Source organism: Lichenostomus cassidix, chromosome 3 (genome assembly GCF_008360975.1).
Source record: "Lichenostomus cassidix isolate B80296 chromosome 3, HeHo_3.0, whole genome shotgun sequence".
Classification (NCBI taxonomy): domain Eukaryota; kingdom Metazoa; phylum Chordata; class Aves; order Passeriformes; family Meliphagidae; genus Lichenostomus; species Lichenostomus cassidix.
Genome location: NC_139483.1, coordinates 43,632,063 through 43,645,790, shown reverse-complemented (window position 1 = coordinate 43,645,790; position 13,728 = coordinate 43,632,063). Strand labels below are relative to the sequence as shown.

The 13,728-nt window shown below is 41.5% G+C and overlaps 1 protein-coding gene across 1 annotated transcript in view; it reads left to right on the top strand.

Moving 5' to 3' along the window:
• Positions 1–2,542: 2,542 nt before the first annotated feature.
• The window catches only part of HEATR1 (HEAT repeat containing 1), a 34,305-nt gene continuing 23,119 nt past the window's right edge, over positions 2,543–13,728 (top strand). The window contains exons 1-14 of the mRNA XM_085055519.1: positions 2,543–2,649; positions 2,925–3,103; positions 4,736–4,952; positions 5,872–6,013; positions 6,528–6,629; positions 7,445–7,585; positions 8,156–8,367; positions 8,695–8,828; positions 9,572–9,680; positions 10,032–10,142; positions 10,595–10,712; positions 11,918–12,025; positions 12,454–12,549; positions 13,551–13,639. Coding sequence (XP_084911645.1) covers positions 2,962–3,103; positions 4,736–4,952; positions 5,872–6,013; positions 6,528–6,629; positions 7,445–7,585; positions 8,156–8,367; positions 8,695–8,828; positions 9,572–9,680; positions 10,032–10,142; positions 10,595–10,712; positions 11,918–12,025; positions 12,454–12,549; positions 13,551–13,639 — 1,721 coding nt within the window. The 5' untranslated portion in view covers positions 2,543–2,649; positions 2,925–2,961. The remainder of the gene's footprint in view (positions 2,650–2,924; positions 3,104–4,735; positions 4,953–5,871; positions 6,014–6,527; positions 6,630–7,444; positions 7,586–8,155; positions 8,368–8,694; positions 8,829–9,571; positions 9,681–10,031; positions 10,143–10,594; positions 10,713–11,917; positions 12,026–12,453; positions 12,550–13,550; positions 13,640–13,728) is intronic.

The following is a 13,728-nucleotide window of genomic DNA, read 5'->3' as shown; positions in this document are numbered from 1 at the left end:
TCTTTCTGGCTAGAGTATTTAAATAACAAACCACATTGCTGAAAACAAACAAACAAACAAAGATTAGTTTTCTTGTTTTAGAACAAACTTTCTGCCCCTTGCATATTTTCTAGATACTCTAATTTTTGGTATTTTTAGGCATGGAAACATGCATATTTCTGCAGATTTTAAATTATGCTAAAAATAAGGTCACATGAAAGCTTCATGAAAGAAAAGGATGCACAGAAGCCACGGGGAATGTGAAAAGGTGCCATAAACTGGCCTTTTGGTTTGCACCATCCCCACCCAGCTCCTTTGCTAGATATCTCAAGTGTTAGAAAAATCAGAAAAATAATATCAGTTCCTGTTAAATCAATTATATCCTCCAAACACATTAACACTGTTATAACTGCAGTGGTAGCAACTCTTACAGGCTCAGCAATTGCTGTCATTACATCCAGATCATACCATGTCAGAAGGAACACGATACAGAGTTAACACACACTCTCTAACAAGGCACTGGTAAATATAACCAGGCACAAAGGCAGACATCCAGCTGCATTTTCTCCCTCTGCTCCCACTCCTACAATGGTTTAACTTAATACAAACAAAGAAAAATCAGAGAGGAATAACAAAATGTTGAAATCAGTGGATACTCCCAACTGATAAAATTAAGCATTTAAATAATTCTCTGCAATCCCAAACTTTTATCACCATTTTGTATTTCTACTGCACGTTAAATGATTGCCAAATGCAGCAGCCTTACAAACAAATCTGTTATTTCTGTCATAGCTATGAAGCTTCTCAACGATGTATGGAAATAGTTTTACAGAACTGGTGCTGGAATTGTTATCTTTGGCATCATTTTGTCCATCTGCTGACATTAGTTGGGATAAATTTTGTTTCTGATTTTTGTGCCAGGCTCTTCCCGGTTTGTCGCAAGCCACGTTCCATTTCTGGTTTTGAGCACTGACTTCCAGGTGCAGAATGCTGCAGCCTTGAATGCAAACTGATGGGAGACATCATGGATTTTAACATTAGAAATTTCTTTTTAATCTGAGGGTAACCAAATCTCAGATGAGAGGCTCAGTGAAACCATGGAATTTCCACCCCTGGAGATATTCCAAACACAACTGGCAAAACAATGAGCAAATTTCTCTAAGCTGGCCCTGCTCTGGGGCAGGATGGCTTTTAGATGATGGCTTTTAGATGGCTTTTAGAGGGTACTTCCAGCCTACATTGTTCTGTGTAGCTGGGATCAAGCCCACAGTCCTGTAACTTTCAATACCTTCCGCTCATGGGAGTCCTGCACTTCCCCTAACATCAATCACTCCAGATACGGAAAAATCCTGAGGTGGAACAACTCAAGTTGTTCTAGTTGTTCTATTTCTTCTCTGTGAGGAGATGCTGACCGTGTTTGGTGGATTCCCACCCCCAGCCCGGGCTGCTGCCCTGCTGGGCTCAGCACAAAGCCAGCAGCAGCCTGGCCACAGACAGCTCGCTGAGGTGTGTCCATCTCTCCATTGCTGCTGCCTGGACTGGCTGCTGCCTCAGTGCGGACAGGCTGGTCCCTGCCCCACACCTCCGGGATGCCTCCACAGGGACACTGCCCTTCGAAGCATCTGCCTGGATGCGTGAAACCATCCACAATGGACACAATACCACTTCCCTCATGGAGAGCAGCCATCTGCAGGCATGGCCATTCCTGGAGGTGGCACATATTCAGCGGAATCACAGAACCATTTGGGTTGGAAAAGACCTCTAGGATCATTGTGCCAACTATTAACACAGTACTGCCAAGTCCACCACTAAACAGTGTCCCTAAAAGCCACACCTACGTGTCTTCTAAATACCTTCAAGGATTGTTACTCCATCACTTCCTTGGGAAGCTCGCTCCAATGCCTGACCACCTTTCCAGTGAAACAATTTTTCTCAATATCCAATCTGAACTGGCAAAATTTCAGTCCATTTCCTCTTGTCCTGTCCCTGGTTGCCTGGGAGAAGCTACAGCCTCCTTTCGGAGAGTTGTAGATAGCGAAATTGTCTCCCCTGAGCTTCCTTTTCTCCGGGCTAAACACCCCCAGCTCCCTCAGCTGCTCCTCACAGGACTTGTGCTCCAGACCTTTCACCAGCTTTGTTACGGTTCTCTGGATTCGCTCCAGCACCTCAGTGTCTTTCTTGTAGTGAAGGGCACAGAACTGGACACGGGATCTGACGATCCCTCCCTGCGTGAGGAACACACTGTTCCTCTCACAGGCCAGGCTGGCACAGCCCCTTGGACACGCTGCCGCCTCAAATCCAGGGTTCCCACCCAGCACCGCCAGCTCGTTTCCCGCCGGGCCGCTGCCAGGGCGGAGCGCGGGCGGGGCCGGGCCGGGTCCCCCTCACGGCCGGCGGGGCGGGAACTCCCTGTGCTGTGGGGCGGGCAGTCCCTATCCCGTGGGGCGGGCACTTCACTGCCTATCCCGTGGGGCGGGCACTGCCTATCCCGTGGGGCGGGCACTTCACTGCCTATCCCGTGGGGCGGGCACTTCACTGCCTATCCCGTGGGGCGGGCACTTCACTCCCCATGCTGTAGGGCGGGCACTTCCCGAGCCTGAGGAGCAGCCGCTTCCGGGTGAGCGGCGCGCGCAGCCCACGTGGGGCCCGGCGGGGAGCGGCGGGAGGCAGGTCGGTGGCGGGGACAGGGATGGGGAGCAGGACAGGGACAGGGATCGGGAGCAGGACAGGGATCCGGACCGGGACAGGGGTCGGGAACAGGACAGGGATGGGGAGCGGCACGGGGACACGCGGCACCGCCGGGCGCTCGCCCTCCCCTCCCCGGCTGGGCCCGGCCCCACTTGTGCGTCCCCCAGAGGCAGCGGGGCCGGGAAGCGGCCGGGAGCGGCGGCTGGGCTGCATGCGGCTGCTTCATCGGCGGGCCTGCTGTGGTTTTCTTTCCCCAGTTTTCTCCGGAGGCTGCTTTCCTCGAAGCGCTAAGCCATGACGTCCCTGGCGGAGCAGCTGAAGCGGCTGGCGCTTCCCCAGACCGATCCCAGCCTCCTGGAGCGCAGCGAGGTGGCATCGCTGCTCTTCACCTGCAAGGAAGCCGCGACTATTGACAGGGACACGTTTTTTGCCATCGGTGAGTTTGGCTGCCAGTGGTTTTAAAAATTATCTATTTTTTAAAAAATCCCAGCTGGAGAAAGATAAGTAGGATGGGCAAACTCGTATTCAAAAAAGGCCAAAAGAATAGTTCAAGAAAGTGCACGCTAGTCAGCATCACTCTCGCCCTTGGGAAAACGATGGAGCAGTGCTTCTTGGAGCATGTTTCTGGGCAGGTAAGGGTAAGGTGATGGGGAAGTGTCAGGGATCCCCAGGATGCTCAGGAACTGGAAAATTTGCCAGAAAGGGAAAGCTGGTGGGTGGAATGTCTCTGGTCTCATTCAGTCTGCAGAAAAGAAGGCTTTGGATGGGTCTCATAGGAGCCGGCCACTACTTTAGAGGAGGTTCCAGAAGATGGGCCTGGCTGTCCAGAGGAATGTGTGTTAGGAGGACAGGAGACAGTGGGCATAAGTTGAAAGGAGTTCAAACTGGATAGAAGGAAAAGCTTTTTCACTGTGAGGGTAGTCAAACAGTTATCAAGATTGTCCAGGGAGATTGTGCCTGAGGAAAAAAAACCCTGACTTTTTTGAAAACCGTGACTGGGTAATGCCCTGATGAACCTAAGGTCCCTTCTGACATGAATTCTCTGTTTCATGAAAATATGCTGATGCCTTGCTCTAGGGTAACACTATGGCCACAAATAGTGTGAAATGCCAGAAGCCTTTGCTGTGTCTGCACCCTTCAAATTCTTTATGCTTCTGTCTTTCAATTTTTGTATAAAATTTTGTCCAGGAATGTGATACTCTTTAATAAGAAAGGTGTTTTCTAAAACCAGGCAGATTGATATAATGTATTGATTTTAAGTAACAGGGTTGTAGATATATACATTTGATGCAATACAGAGTATTTTTTTAGTTTCTTGAATAGTTACTCAAGAAATGCTTGGCTGAGTTTGAAGATGGAGTTTTTGTGGTCTCTGATCCAATATTGAACCTCTGATCCAGTGTTTGATCACCCCACTGATAGAAACAATAAAATCTATGCACTGGCTTTGAATTTCCTATGTTCCAGCTTGCAACTGTTGCACTCCCATCCTTCCACTGTGCATCTGTGAGAACAGTCTGGATCCATCTTCTTGATAACCCACACTATATCCTGTTAAGTGGTTGCAGACAGCAGAAAGATTTCCTTTTGTCTCTCTCTTCACCAGGCTAAACAAACCCAGTTCCTCCTTTTCCTTGTATGTTGTTTTCCAGTCCCCAGGCCATCTCAGCATTCCTCTGCTGAACTCACATCCATATGTCAATGTTTTTCTTCTGCTGATGAGCTCAAAATTGCACCCAGTGTTCCAGCTGCAGCTCACAAATGGAAGGGGTAGTTCCCCTCCTTCTCAGGGACAGCACAGCCCTGGATGCTTCTGGCCTTCACTGCTGAAAGAGTGCTCTACTGATAGTTGTTAATGTTGGCTTTCTTTGTCAGTTAATAAATACTTCAAGTATAACAGAAGTTTTGGTCTTGGACCTGTTTACTGTTTGTTTTGCTTTGCTTGGTGAGGATGACATATACCCATATAGCAAAAAAGTTGGATATGCCAGAGAGGAGGTAAGTGGGTAGGACTGGGGAATAAAGCTCTTGTGTTTAAAGCATTCTTCCCATTTTTTTTTCCCCACAGGATGCACTGGCTTAGAAGAGCTGATGGGGATCGATCCTTCATTTGAAGAGTTCCAGTCCAGTTTGTTTAGTTCCACATCCAAAGGCCTTGAACGCAGTGTTCAGACTAAAGCAGTAAATCAGCAGCTGAATAAGAATATTTCATTGTTCCTGATTCATTTGTCCCCCTACTTTATGCTTAAGCCAGCCCAGAAGTGTCTTGAATGGCTGATTCACAGGTAATCCACTGAATATCCTACATGTCAGTAGATAAGGGTGGAAATGCAAGATTATTTTTCCCCAATGTGAAAAATTTTGAATAATTTTACTTTAGCTTTCTTAAAAATACAGGATAAAATGCTAAAAATGTACATTTGGGCTTAGTCTTTATGGGACCAGATGCTCTTCTTTGCCAGTTATATTTTTTGTCTTTTGATAAACTTCTATGAAAATTTTGACCTGTCATGGTTCTATGTATAAAAGCAGTTGCTTCCTTGCCGGGCTTTCACAAAAGTTGCCCAGCTCTAGGCATCTCACAGAGGACATGGAGAGGCATTTATGTATTGTGCTTTAGAAGTGAGCTTTGTAAAATAGCAAATTTTCAATATTAACTTTCAACCACACACCCTACCTATTCTTATTTCAAGGTTTTGTAAGAAGGTGTGAAGAAAAAAACAACTAAGTATTTTGTGAAGTGATGTTGTATTTAGTTACATAAGTTAACCTATCCAAATGCAAAAAGTGCAGTATTTCTCATAATAAAAAAGCGATTTTCTTGATACATACTTCTTTGAATCACAGTTTTCTTTTATATGTATTATACTGAGATTCATACTAGATTATTGTAATGTCTGGTTTAATGTTGAAATCTGTGCAGAAGAAATAGAGGTAATTTTTAGTCGTACAGGGACCTAAAATTGTTGGTAGTGAGGGACAAAAAACGTTAGCACTGTTTCTTTTGTCTAGCACATACAGGCTTGTTGCCACCTTGAGTTTCTGGGTTGTAGGTGGACCCTAGATCTGAGTCAGTATGGCAACCATGTCAGGTCTTGCTTAGAAGCAAGTAAACAAGGTACTCTGAGAAGAATGTGGTTGGGTCTTTTTTCCCTTTGGGCTTCCAGGTACTTTTAACTTACATATGTATATTCTTTTCCTTAGATTTCACATTCATCTCTACAATCAAGACAGTTTGATTGGTTGTGTTCTGCCATATCATGAGACTAATCTGTTTGTGAGAGTTATTCAACTTTTAGATATAAAAAGCCCAACTCATAAGTGGCATTGGATGGATCCAATAAGGGTAAAGTATTTAACAGATGCAAGTTGGAAGAAGCCTGGGGGACTTTGTTGATAATATCTTGATTCTTTTACTAGGCTCGTGAATATGGTCCACCTGTTTATGTGATTACAGAACTGTACTGAAAGATCTAATTACAGGGTTGCATCCTGGATGCCCACATATTGTTTTTGCTATCTTTCTTTAGAGATGAAGTTGATCCTATTTGATTGTAATTGCTCTTTGTTTTGGCTAACTTAAAGCATGCTTTTAAGGTGGAAGTATTTGCTACTGCTAGGAAGATACATAAATTACTAAAATTTATCTTTACTTGCATATTAAATGTAATGCTCTTCATCATCTGTCTTAATGTAGATGCAATAAATTCCAGAGCAACATATGGATTTCCATTACTTATTTCTGTTTAAATGGTCTTAATTGATTGGTAGGATTAATTTAGAGATTATAGTATTTTTTAGTTCATGTGCTTCACTTTACTCTTGAGTGTTCTAATTTTACTTTCTTTCACTGTGTAAAGAAACCTGGAGTCCCACTGGCAAGGGGTACTGTCATTACACACTGCTACAAAGACCTGGATTTCATGGATTTCATCTGCAGGCTGGTGGCAAAATCTGTGAAGGTTGTTCATTTATTCTAGAGCATTGTTTGTTGTCGCTTTGTTTTCCCCATGTTTGTGTAGTAGTGCCCTATTTCTTAATATTTTGAACTACATATCAAAGAGTAAAATGAATCATTTATCAGTAAACAATATGAAGATTTCTTTTATTATAATTTGTGAAGATGACAGTCTGTCAGTAGTTCTTGTAAGGAAGTGGCTGGGAACCAATAAGCCATGACAAAACAATTTGGCAATACTGTATTACTTACTGGGTTACTGTGTTGCCTCGAAATACTTAATTGTCTTAATTTCTGTCACAAACTCATTCCTCGGTTTGTAACCGTGCCCTGAATTTCCGTGTCTCTTCTGGGGGTTGTCATGGCTGTTTTAAATACACATCTTCAAATATTAATGAGAACTTAGAATTGAGAATGTTAGAAGGTGAGCAAATTTGCTTGTTTTTTTCAGCTAATGTCAAATAGAGGGCTAGTTCTATAATCTCAGAAGGGTAAGACAGTTCCAATTATTTAGAGAACAGGGATGCATCTCCTGTCAAACTAAGCAAAGCACACACAGTAACAGGGTTTATTCACAGGTGTAATAGGAGGGGTTAAACATACACCAGGTGACTTTGGCTGCCTAGTTCTGATGAACTGCATTGGCACCCATTTCACATCTCTGTGAGGAGGAGCAGTAACCTCTGGTGAGGTTTGCTGCTGGGAGAGGGTATGGAGCTTACAGGCTGAAGTTCTTAGATTTTGGTGATTTGAGGGAATCTCTATGTGCATTTCCACTTTCCCTGATGTCTGAATAACTGGTTTTTTTCTATGATCCAGGTCTTTTCAGAGTGTCCTGGCAACTCAGCTCAGCTGAGAGTTCTTCTTGTGTTTTACGCTTCGACCATTGTGTCAGCTCTTGGAGCTGCAGAGAAGATAACAGACACCATGGTCTCTATGCTGCTCCCTTACATCCAAAAGGTAGGTGAAGCTCTGTGTTCCCTCCTGTGTCATGAAGTGTATTGTGTTCTGCAGATGTGCACCTGCAGATAACATCCAAGAGGGACATCCTGTGTGATAATTATTGTACCACTTTTAGCCTAATTTGAAACCTCAGGCAGGTGAGAGTCCATGGGAAATAATGTTTTTTCACACTTCAGATGAGCACTTTAAGGACTCTGTTTTCTGCTCTGCATGAAGAATAGAGCTGTGAGAAATAGATACACAGTTTGAGGAATGTCTTTTGCTTTGAGATTTATCATGCTAAACCACGAGGAAATGGAGTCAGGGTAGACAGCCTGCTTTGATGTTCTCTCTCCTCCAGGATTGTTGCTTTGTTAACAAGCAGAGCAGCAGTTAATCAATATGTCTTCTTTATCTGTGCACCCCTCATGAGAGCTTTTTCTTCTTGAGAGTTGAGTTTTTAGATCTCTTAAAACTTAACACATGGAAAAAAAGGTAGTCTGATGTCAGAATAAAAAGTGATTTTTATGTTTATATACTCTTACATGTTATTCTGTGTTAAAAATTCACCTTTATTTCTTTTTCTAGGGTTTGAAATCCTCTGTACAGGATTACAGAGCTGCAACATATATGATAATCTGCCAGATGACAGTAAAAGTGACAGTGGAGACTTCCTTGGTGCATTCCTTGATGGTACAGATAAGCAAGACATTATCTAAAGTGCCCTCATTAATCAGGGATGGGCTGGCTTGCTTGAACCTACTTCTACAAACTCAAAAAGGAGATAAACTTGGGAAAAAGTAAGTCTACATGAGTCGAGCTGTCCCACTTTCTAAATTCCCAAACTGCACTTTGATGATTTTGATTTTTTTATATCCTCGTCACTAAAGGGATACTTCCCTGTCAGAAATTTTGGTAGTTAATATTTCAAAGGGCTTGGAAGTTCCTTTGGTTTACTTTGAAAATTTGTAAGTAAAGCCCTTTAAATCTTTTCAGCGTTTCTCTACAATAAGGCTGTTACCTAATACTGAAAATCGAATCCTCATAAAGTCTGCATGGTTTTGAAAGTGTCTGTAACCCAGATGAGAATACATACTTTTCTTTTTTCTCCCTGTTCCATTGTGCAGGCCATTTAATTACCTTTGCAAAACCCCAGAACTGATAACACTTCTGCAAGGCCTGTCAGCAGGTTATGATATCTCTCCTCTTCTCCGCTACCTGTTGCCTCATCTTGTTCATGCTGTCATGAAGAGGGATACAGGTAAGTTAGCAATGGTCCTTCTTAAAACTTGGATCAGTCTTAAATACAGATAACTGTGATCAGTGTTGCAGCTGTGTGATTGCTTCTTCCATTCAAACTGTGCCAAAACGTGTGAAGACCTGATTGAGCTTTTGTGTGTTTACTTTTTTGGTTTTCCAGTTTTTTGGGGTTTTTTTAAATTTTTCTGACTCTTAGAGACATACTGTAGTACTGTGAAATCATTCTTAGGCAGATTTCATATACTCCATATGTGCTTTAATTTGGGGACAGCTGTGTTGACCTGATGAATTAAATGTGTCTGGGAAGAGTCTGGAACAGCAAGGCTGAGTGACATGCAGTTGTAGCCTGTGTCTGCACCAGTGAGTCTGTTTGCATTGTGGCCTTGTAGCTGCTGAATCACGACTGGGAAAGCTCTTTTGTTGAAAAGGTCCAGATTCACACCAAGGAATGCTGTAGGGAGCTGCTGGTACAACTTTTAGCAGCAGGTCTGGAACATTCCAAAGCGTGCTTGAATTTATTGACAGCAACCCAGGCTTTTGGCATTTTAACAACATTGGTATGAAGCACTGCTAATGGATCACAGAGAGTTAGTGCTAGTAATCAATGAGCATTGTGGTCTTACAAGTTCTGTGCTTGGATGATGCCACAGGCACCAGGGGATGATGCCTGTACAAGCTGTTAGCTTTAATCAATATGAAGGGGCTGTTCTTAAGCTATTGTTCATTTTCTATGATTGTCCTTAGAGGAGCAAGAAGAGTCCGAGGAGACAGAAAATGACATTTACATCGAGCATCTTCAAGCTATTCTTGAAAGTATACCACTGGAAAAGGATTTGGATTGCCTGTTGGCTTCGTGAGTTGATTCAGTTCTTTTTCTTATGCAGTACTGTAGTCACTTCTGGTTTAAATAATGAATAATTCCTGACAGTGGCATTAGCATTATATAAGCATGTTTTTCCGAGTTCATAGGTTAAGTTCAGACATGGATTTTGAAATGTAAACAGTCGGTAACCCAGAAGAGCCATTCTTTCAGCATTTGTGGGAGTAGCTGTGGGACAGAATGAAACTTCAGGCTAGGAGAAAATCTGTTCTTGCACTAAATAATGTATATTGATCCTAACCTATTAAGCAGTGTGCTTTGCAACAGTAGTGTAAACAGTACTATCCAAAACATGGTGGCTTCTCCTTTTGTTTGTAATTTTAGCAAGTTTCTTGAAGAGTTTATCTCCTGTGGTACAGAGATTGAATCTAATCCCACCAAAATGGCTGCACTCAATCAAAAGATTCTTCCTCTCATCAGACTTCTCGAGAGAAAGTAAGTTCAATTTTTCTATTACAGACTCACAGTCTGTAGAGTGGTGATGTCAGCTATGATCTTGGCTTATTGGGTGTAGTAAGCACAATAGTCTTGCCGATATAGTTAAAAAAGAAAGAACTGACTCCTAGTCTCTGTCCAAATTTTGTTTTACTGATCTGTCCTTACATATTGTATTATCACTGTAGTACATAAACACAGACCTACTGGCTTTGTACAGCTCTTTACTTTGTAGCATGGCCTTTTCTGCTCATTATTTATCCTAGTGGTCTGCATGTCATTCATCTGTGTTAAGACATAATGGTTGATTGCCTTTGCAAAGCCACTAAAATATCTGGTTCAGATGAATGCGTGTGCATTTAGCTTCCGTGGTTTTCCCTGTATTTCTCTTGTAAATACACTTTTGTCTACAATCTCCTGTAGAATATATTGATGGTTGTGTCTCTTGGCAGGTATCCTAAAGCCTTAGACTCTGTGTTGGAGAAGCACCTGGAAGATTGCACAGATGAGGCTGACCAAAATCTTTTTCATCAGTTTATTTCGCTTTCATTAAGTTGTGGCAAGTACCAGGTAGGTAGAAGCTCAGATTGTGATCCTAGCTCTTATGTGGTTATACTGTTAGAAGGCTGATTTTTGACAGAGTTCTGCTCTCTATTCCTCCTTATAAACAAAATGTCTACCATTCCCACAAAAAAAAAGAAAAAAAGCCCAAATCAAAAAAAAAAAAAGCCCAACTTGATTAAATATTTCTGGGGGGAACTTGGTCAAAACAATGGTAACATAAAAGGTATCAGATCTTTTGAGTTTATCATAAGCAGTCATGGGTGTGGGCTTTTTTCCATGTTAAAATTTACACATTTCCACCTCCTCCAATTGCTACCAATAATTTTTTTCCTTAGAAACATGGCCACTACATGCACTATACTGGTCAATAGGGACAACACAGTAGCGCCCAGCAAGCCCTCATTTTACTTAACGATGTTGTCAGTGTCAGAGACATCTGTTTTGGGAAAGCTGACAGCTTTATCACTGTTGAGAGAAGATGGCTTGGTCATTTTTCTTGCACTGATGTTATGAATGTTTGCAGTCGTTAACATGGAAGAATAGAGTGACCACAGAGTTCTTCCTGTGTCATTTCTGAAGAGCAATTGAAACTCAGCCTAACACAGAATAACCATTACTGCAACAGATCTGGCCAAGGAATTTATTATAAGAGATGGTTAGTATTATGGCTGTTGTTTGCAATGATTGAAAGACTGAAAGCACTTAGGAAAATATGACAAACTACGTAAAGAAGCGCTTCCTGTATTTTTGTACTGATTTAACAAAGGTGCAGATTCTGTGTCTGAGTAACAAGTGGATTAACAGAACCAGGGCATGCAGAACTAAGGCATATGACTCTCTTCCAGCTTTTAAGGTTCCTGAGATAAGTGCACACCATTGGACTAGCAGGGATGCCTTTTTAACAGTTTCTGTCTGTGCTCTGTCACACTGACATTGTCACTAGAGCTTTCTCAGAATCCTTAGATAAGAGTAATGCTTTCCTAGGATATAGTGGTGTCTGTGGCTTACTGTACTTTTCAAGCTATCTTCCAAAAACTGTCTGCAATAGTGAAGAAGACTAAATTTAAAACATTTGCACAACATCATTGTACTGTAATTTTTTAAGTCTGGATTATGCAAGTTTTCTTCTGGTACAAAAAATTGCTTTATCCTTATGTATATTTGAAGTATTTTTAACGTGCAGTGTGGTAACTGTGAAATTTGTATTTCAGTTTCTGGAAGACTCTGATACCTCCCTTCTGCTTAGTTTGAATCATCCTCAGCCCGCTGTGCGGGTCCTGGCGCTTCAGCATTTGAAAGATGTTATTGAAACTTCAAAGGTTTGTGTCTGAATCTCTCACTTGCAGAACTGACTTAACATAAAATGTCTTCAAAAAGCTGTTTGCCAGACTTAGAGTTGAAGATGAGTAGTATGTTAAACTGTGCCTGTGTCACCCTTACTGCTTTTCATTATGTTTTCAGTAGAGTTCTGTCACCATTTTTCCCATATTCTGGAATATGGGAAATGCAAGTTGGAAGACTGTTTATTTTTGTTTAAGCTGCTTGCATTCTCGTAAAATCCAAGTTAATGAGTATTTCTAGTTTTCTTTCTTTTGTTATTGGAAGTTAGTGTGCCTGTGAGGTTTAATTTAGATGATACTACCACTATTTGTACACTAGAATTCAGATATTTCATTTAAAGCCTGTAAATCATTCTACTGACAAATTATTTTTTTCCCTTTGACTCTGTTTTCCTATATTTTTTCAGGAAGGCTTTGATCAGGCTTTCATAGAAGAAGCAATTTTTGGTCGGCTCAAGGATGACAATAGAGATGTTGTGATGTCTGCCCTCAGTTCTTTGGAGGTAAGTGAATGCCTTTTGGTATGTGAGATTTTACCTGGTTTTGAATATGTGTGTGTCTTGAACATACTCTGTGTAGTTGTCCTTCTTGTCCTTGTGTCCTTAGTGTATGACTTCTATCCTTTAACAGGGTAAAGCAGCACAAATTTAGGTTTGTGTTATTTGCTGTCTCACAAATTCCCCCCAAATCTCTGCTAGCTGATCCTTCCCAAAGTGTTGGCAGTTAAACTGAGTTTATCAATTCTGTTGTGATTTTTTTTAATGTAGCTACTGAGGCATACTTAAAACTTTGATTATTATTTGAGGTGTGCTTCCTGCTTATTCTGCACACTTTTCCATAAAAAGGCAAGCCACACTATCTGTCTTTTGGATGGAAAGTGGTGCAGTCACAAGACATTAGTGAGAGTTGAGTTTTTCCATATGCGAGTCATTTGGTCAGTTGATAGTGGCAAAGTCCTGAGCTCCAGCTCAGGTTTGCTGGACAGGACTCTGGTATGCATTGTACTGATTGTTTCCAGCTAGAGTAACAGTCTGTCTTTATGGCTTCTGCTAGTAGTAGTGGAGAATATTATTAGCAGTAGTGGAATTGATCTTGTGTGTTCATTCATTCTCCACCACCAATAAAAGGGAACTGAAGCACATGAGTGCTCCTTTAAACTTCAATATCTTTTGTTAATGTGCCTTACATTTTTGTAATCCCAATGCAATGCAAAGTAAAAGCAATTCTTAATTGATTATAAAGTGGTTTGTATATAATTTGTTAATTTTACCAAACATTTCCACATTCAATAAATTCTCCGTACTTTAGCATATCAACAGAGCATACTGAGCAGCCTTATAACTTCCTTTTACCTGATAATGTTTTCATTACATCAGTAGGAATGCAGTTAGTCATGTTTGATCTCTGTTTCCACTTGGTGTAGCAGATGCATTTTCCATTATGATGTGGTAAACTGGTTTGTATATTATTGTATTTTCATTAATTTTTCTTGATTACTGTTTAGACTTTCAGGCAACAAGTCAATCCAGAAGTAATAGTATCAAGTCTTGTGAACATTTTCCAGAAAGCTGATCTCTCAAAAGATGGAAAGTGGTATGTTTGTGCTTTTTTTTCAGTCCACATTCTTGCTATATAAATTAATTTTTTTTAAAGTAACTATAAAGAAGACTTTAAAACCTGTT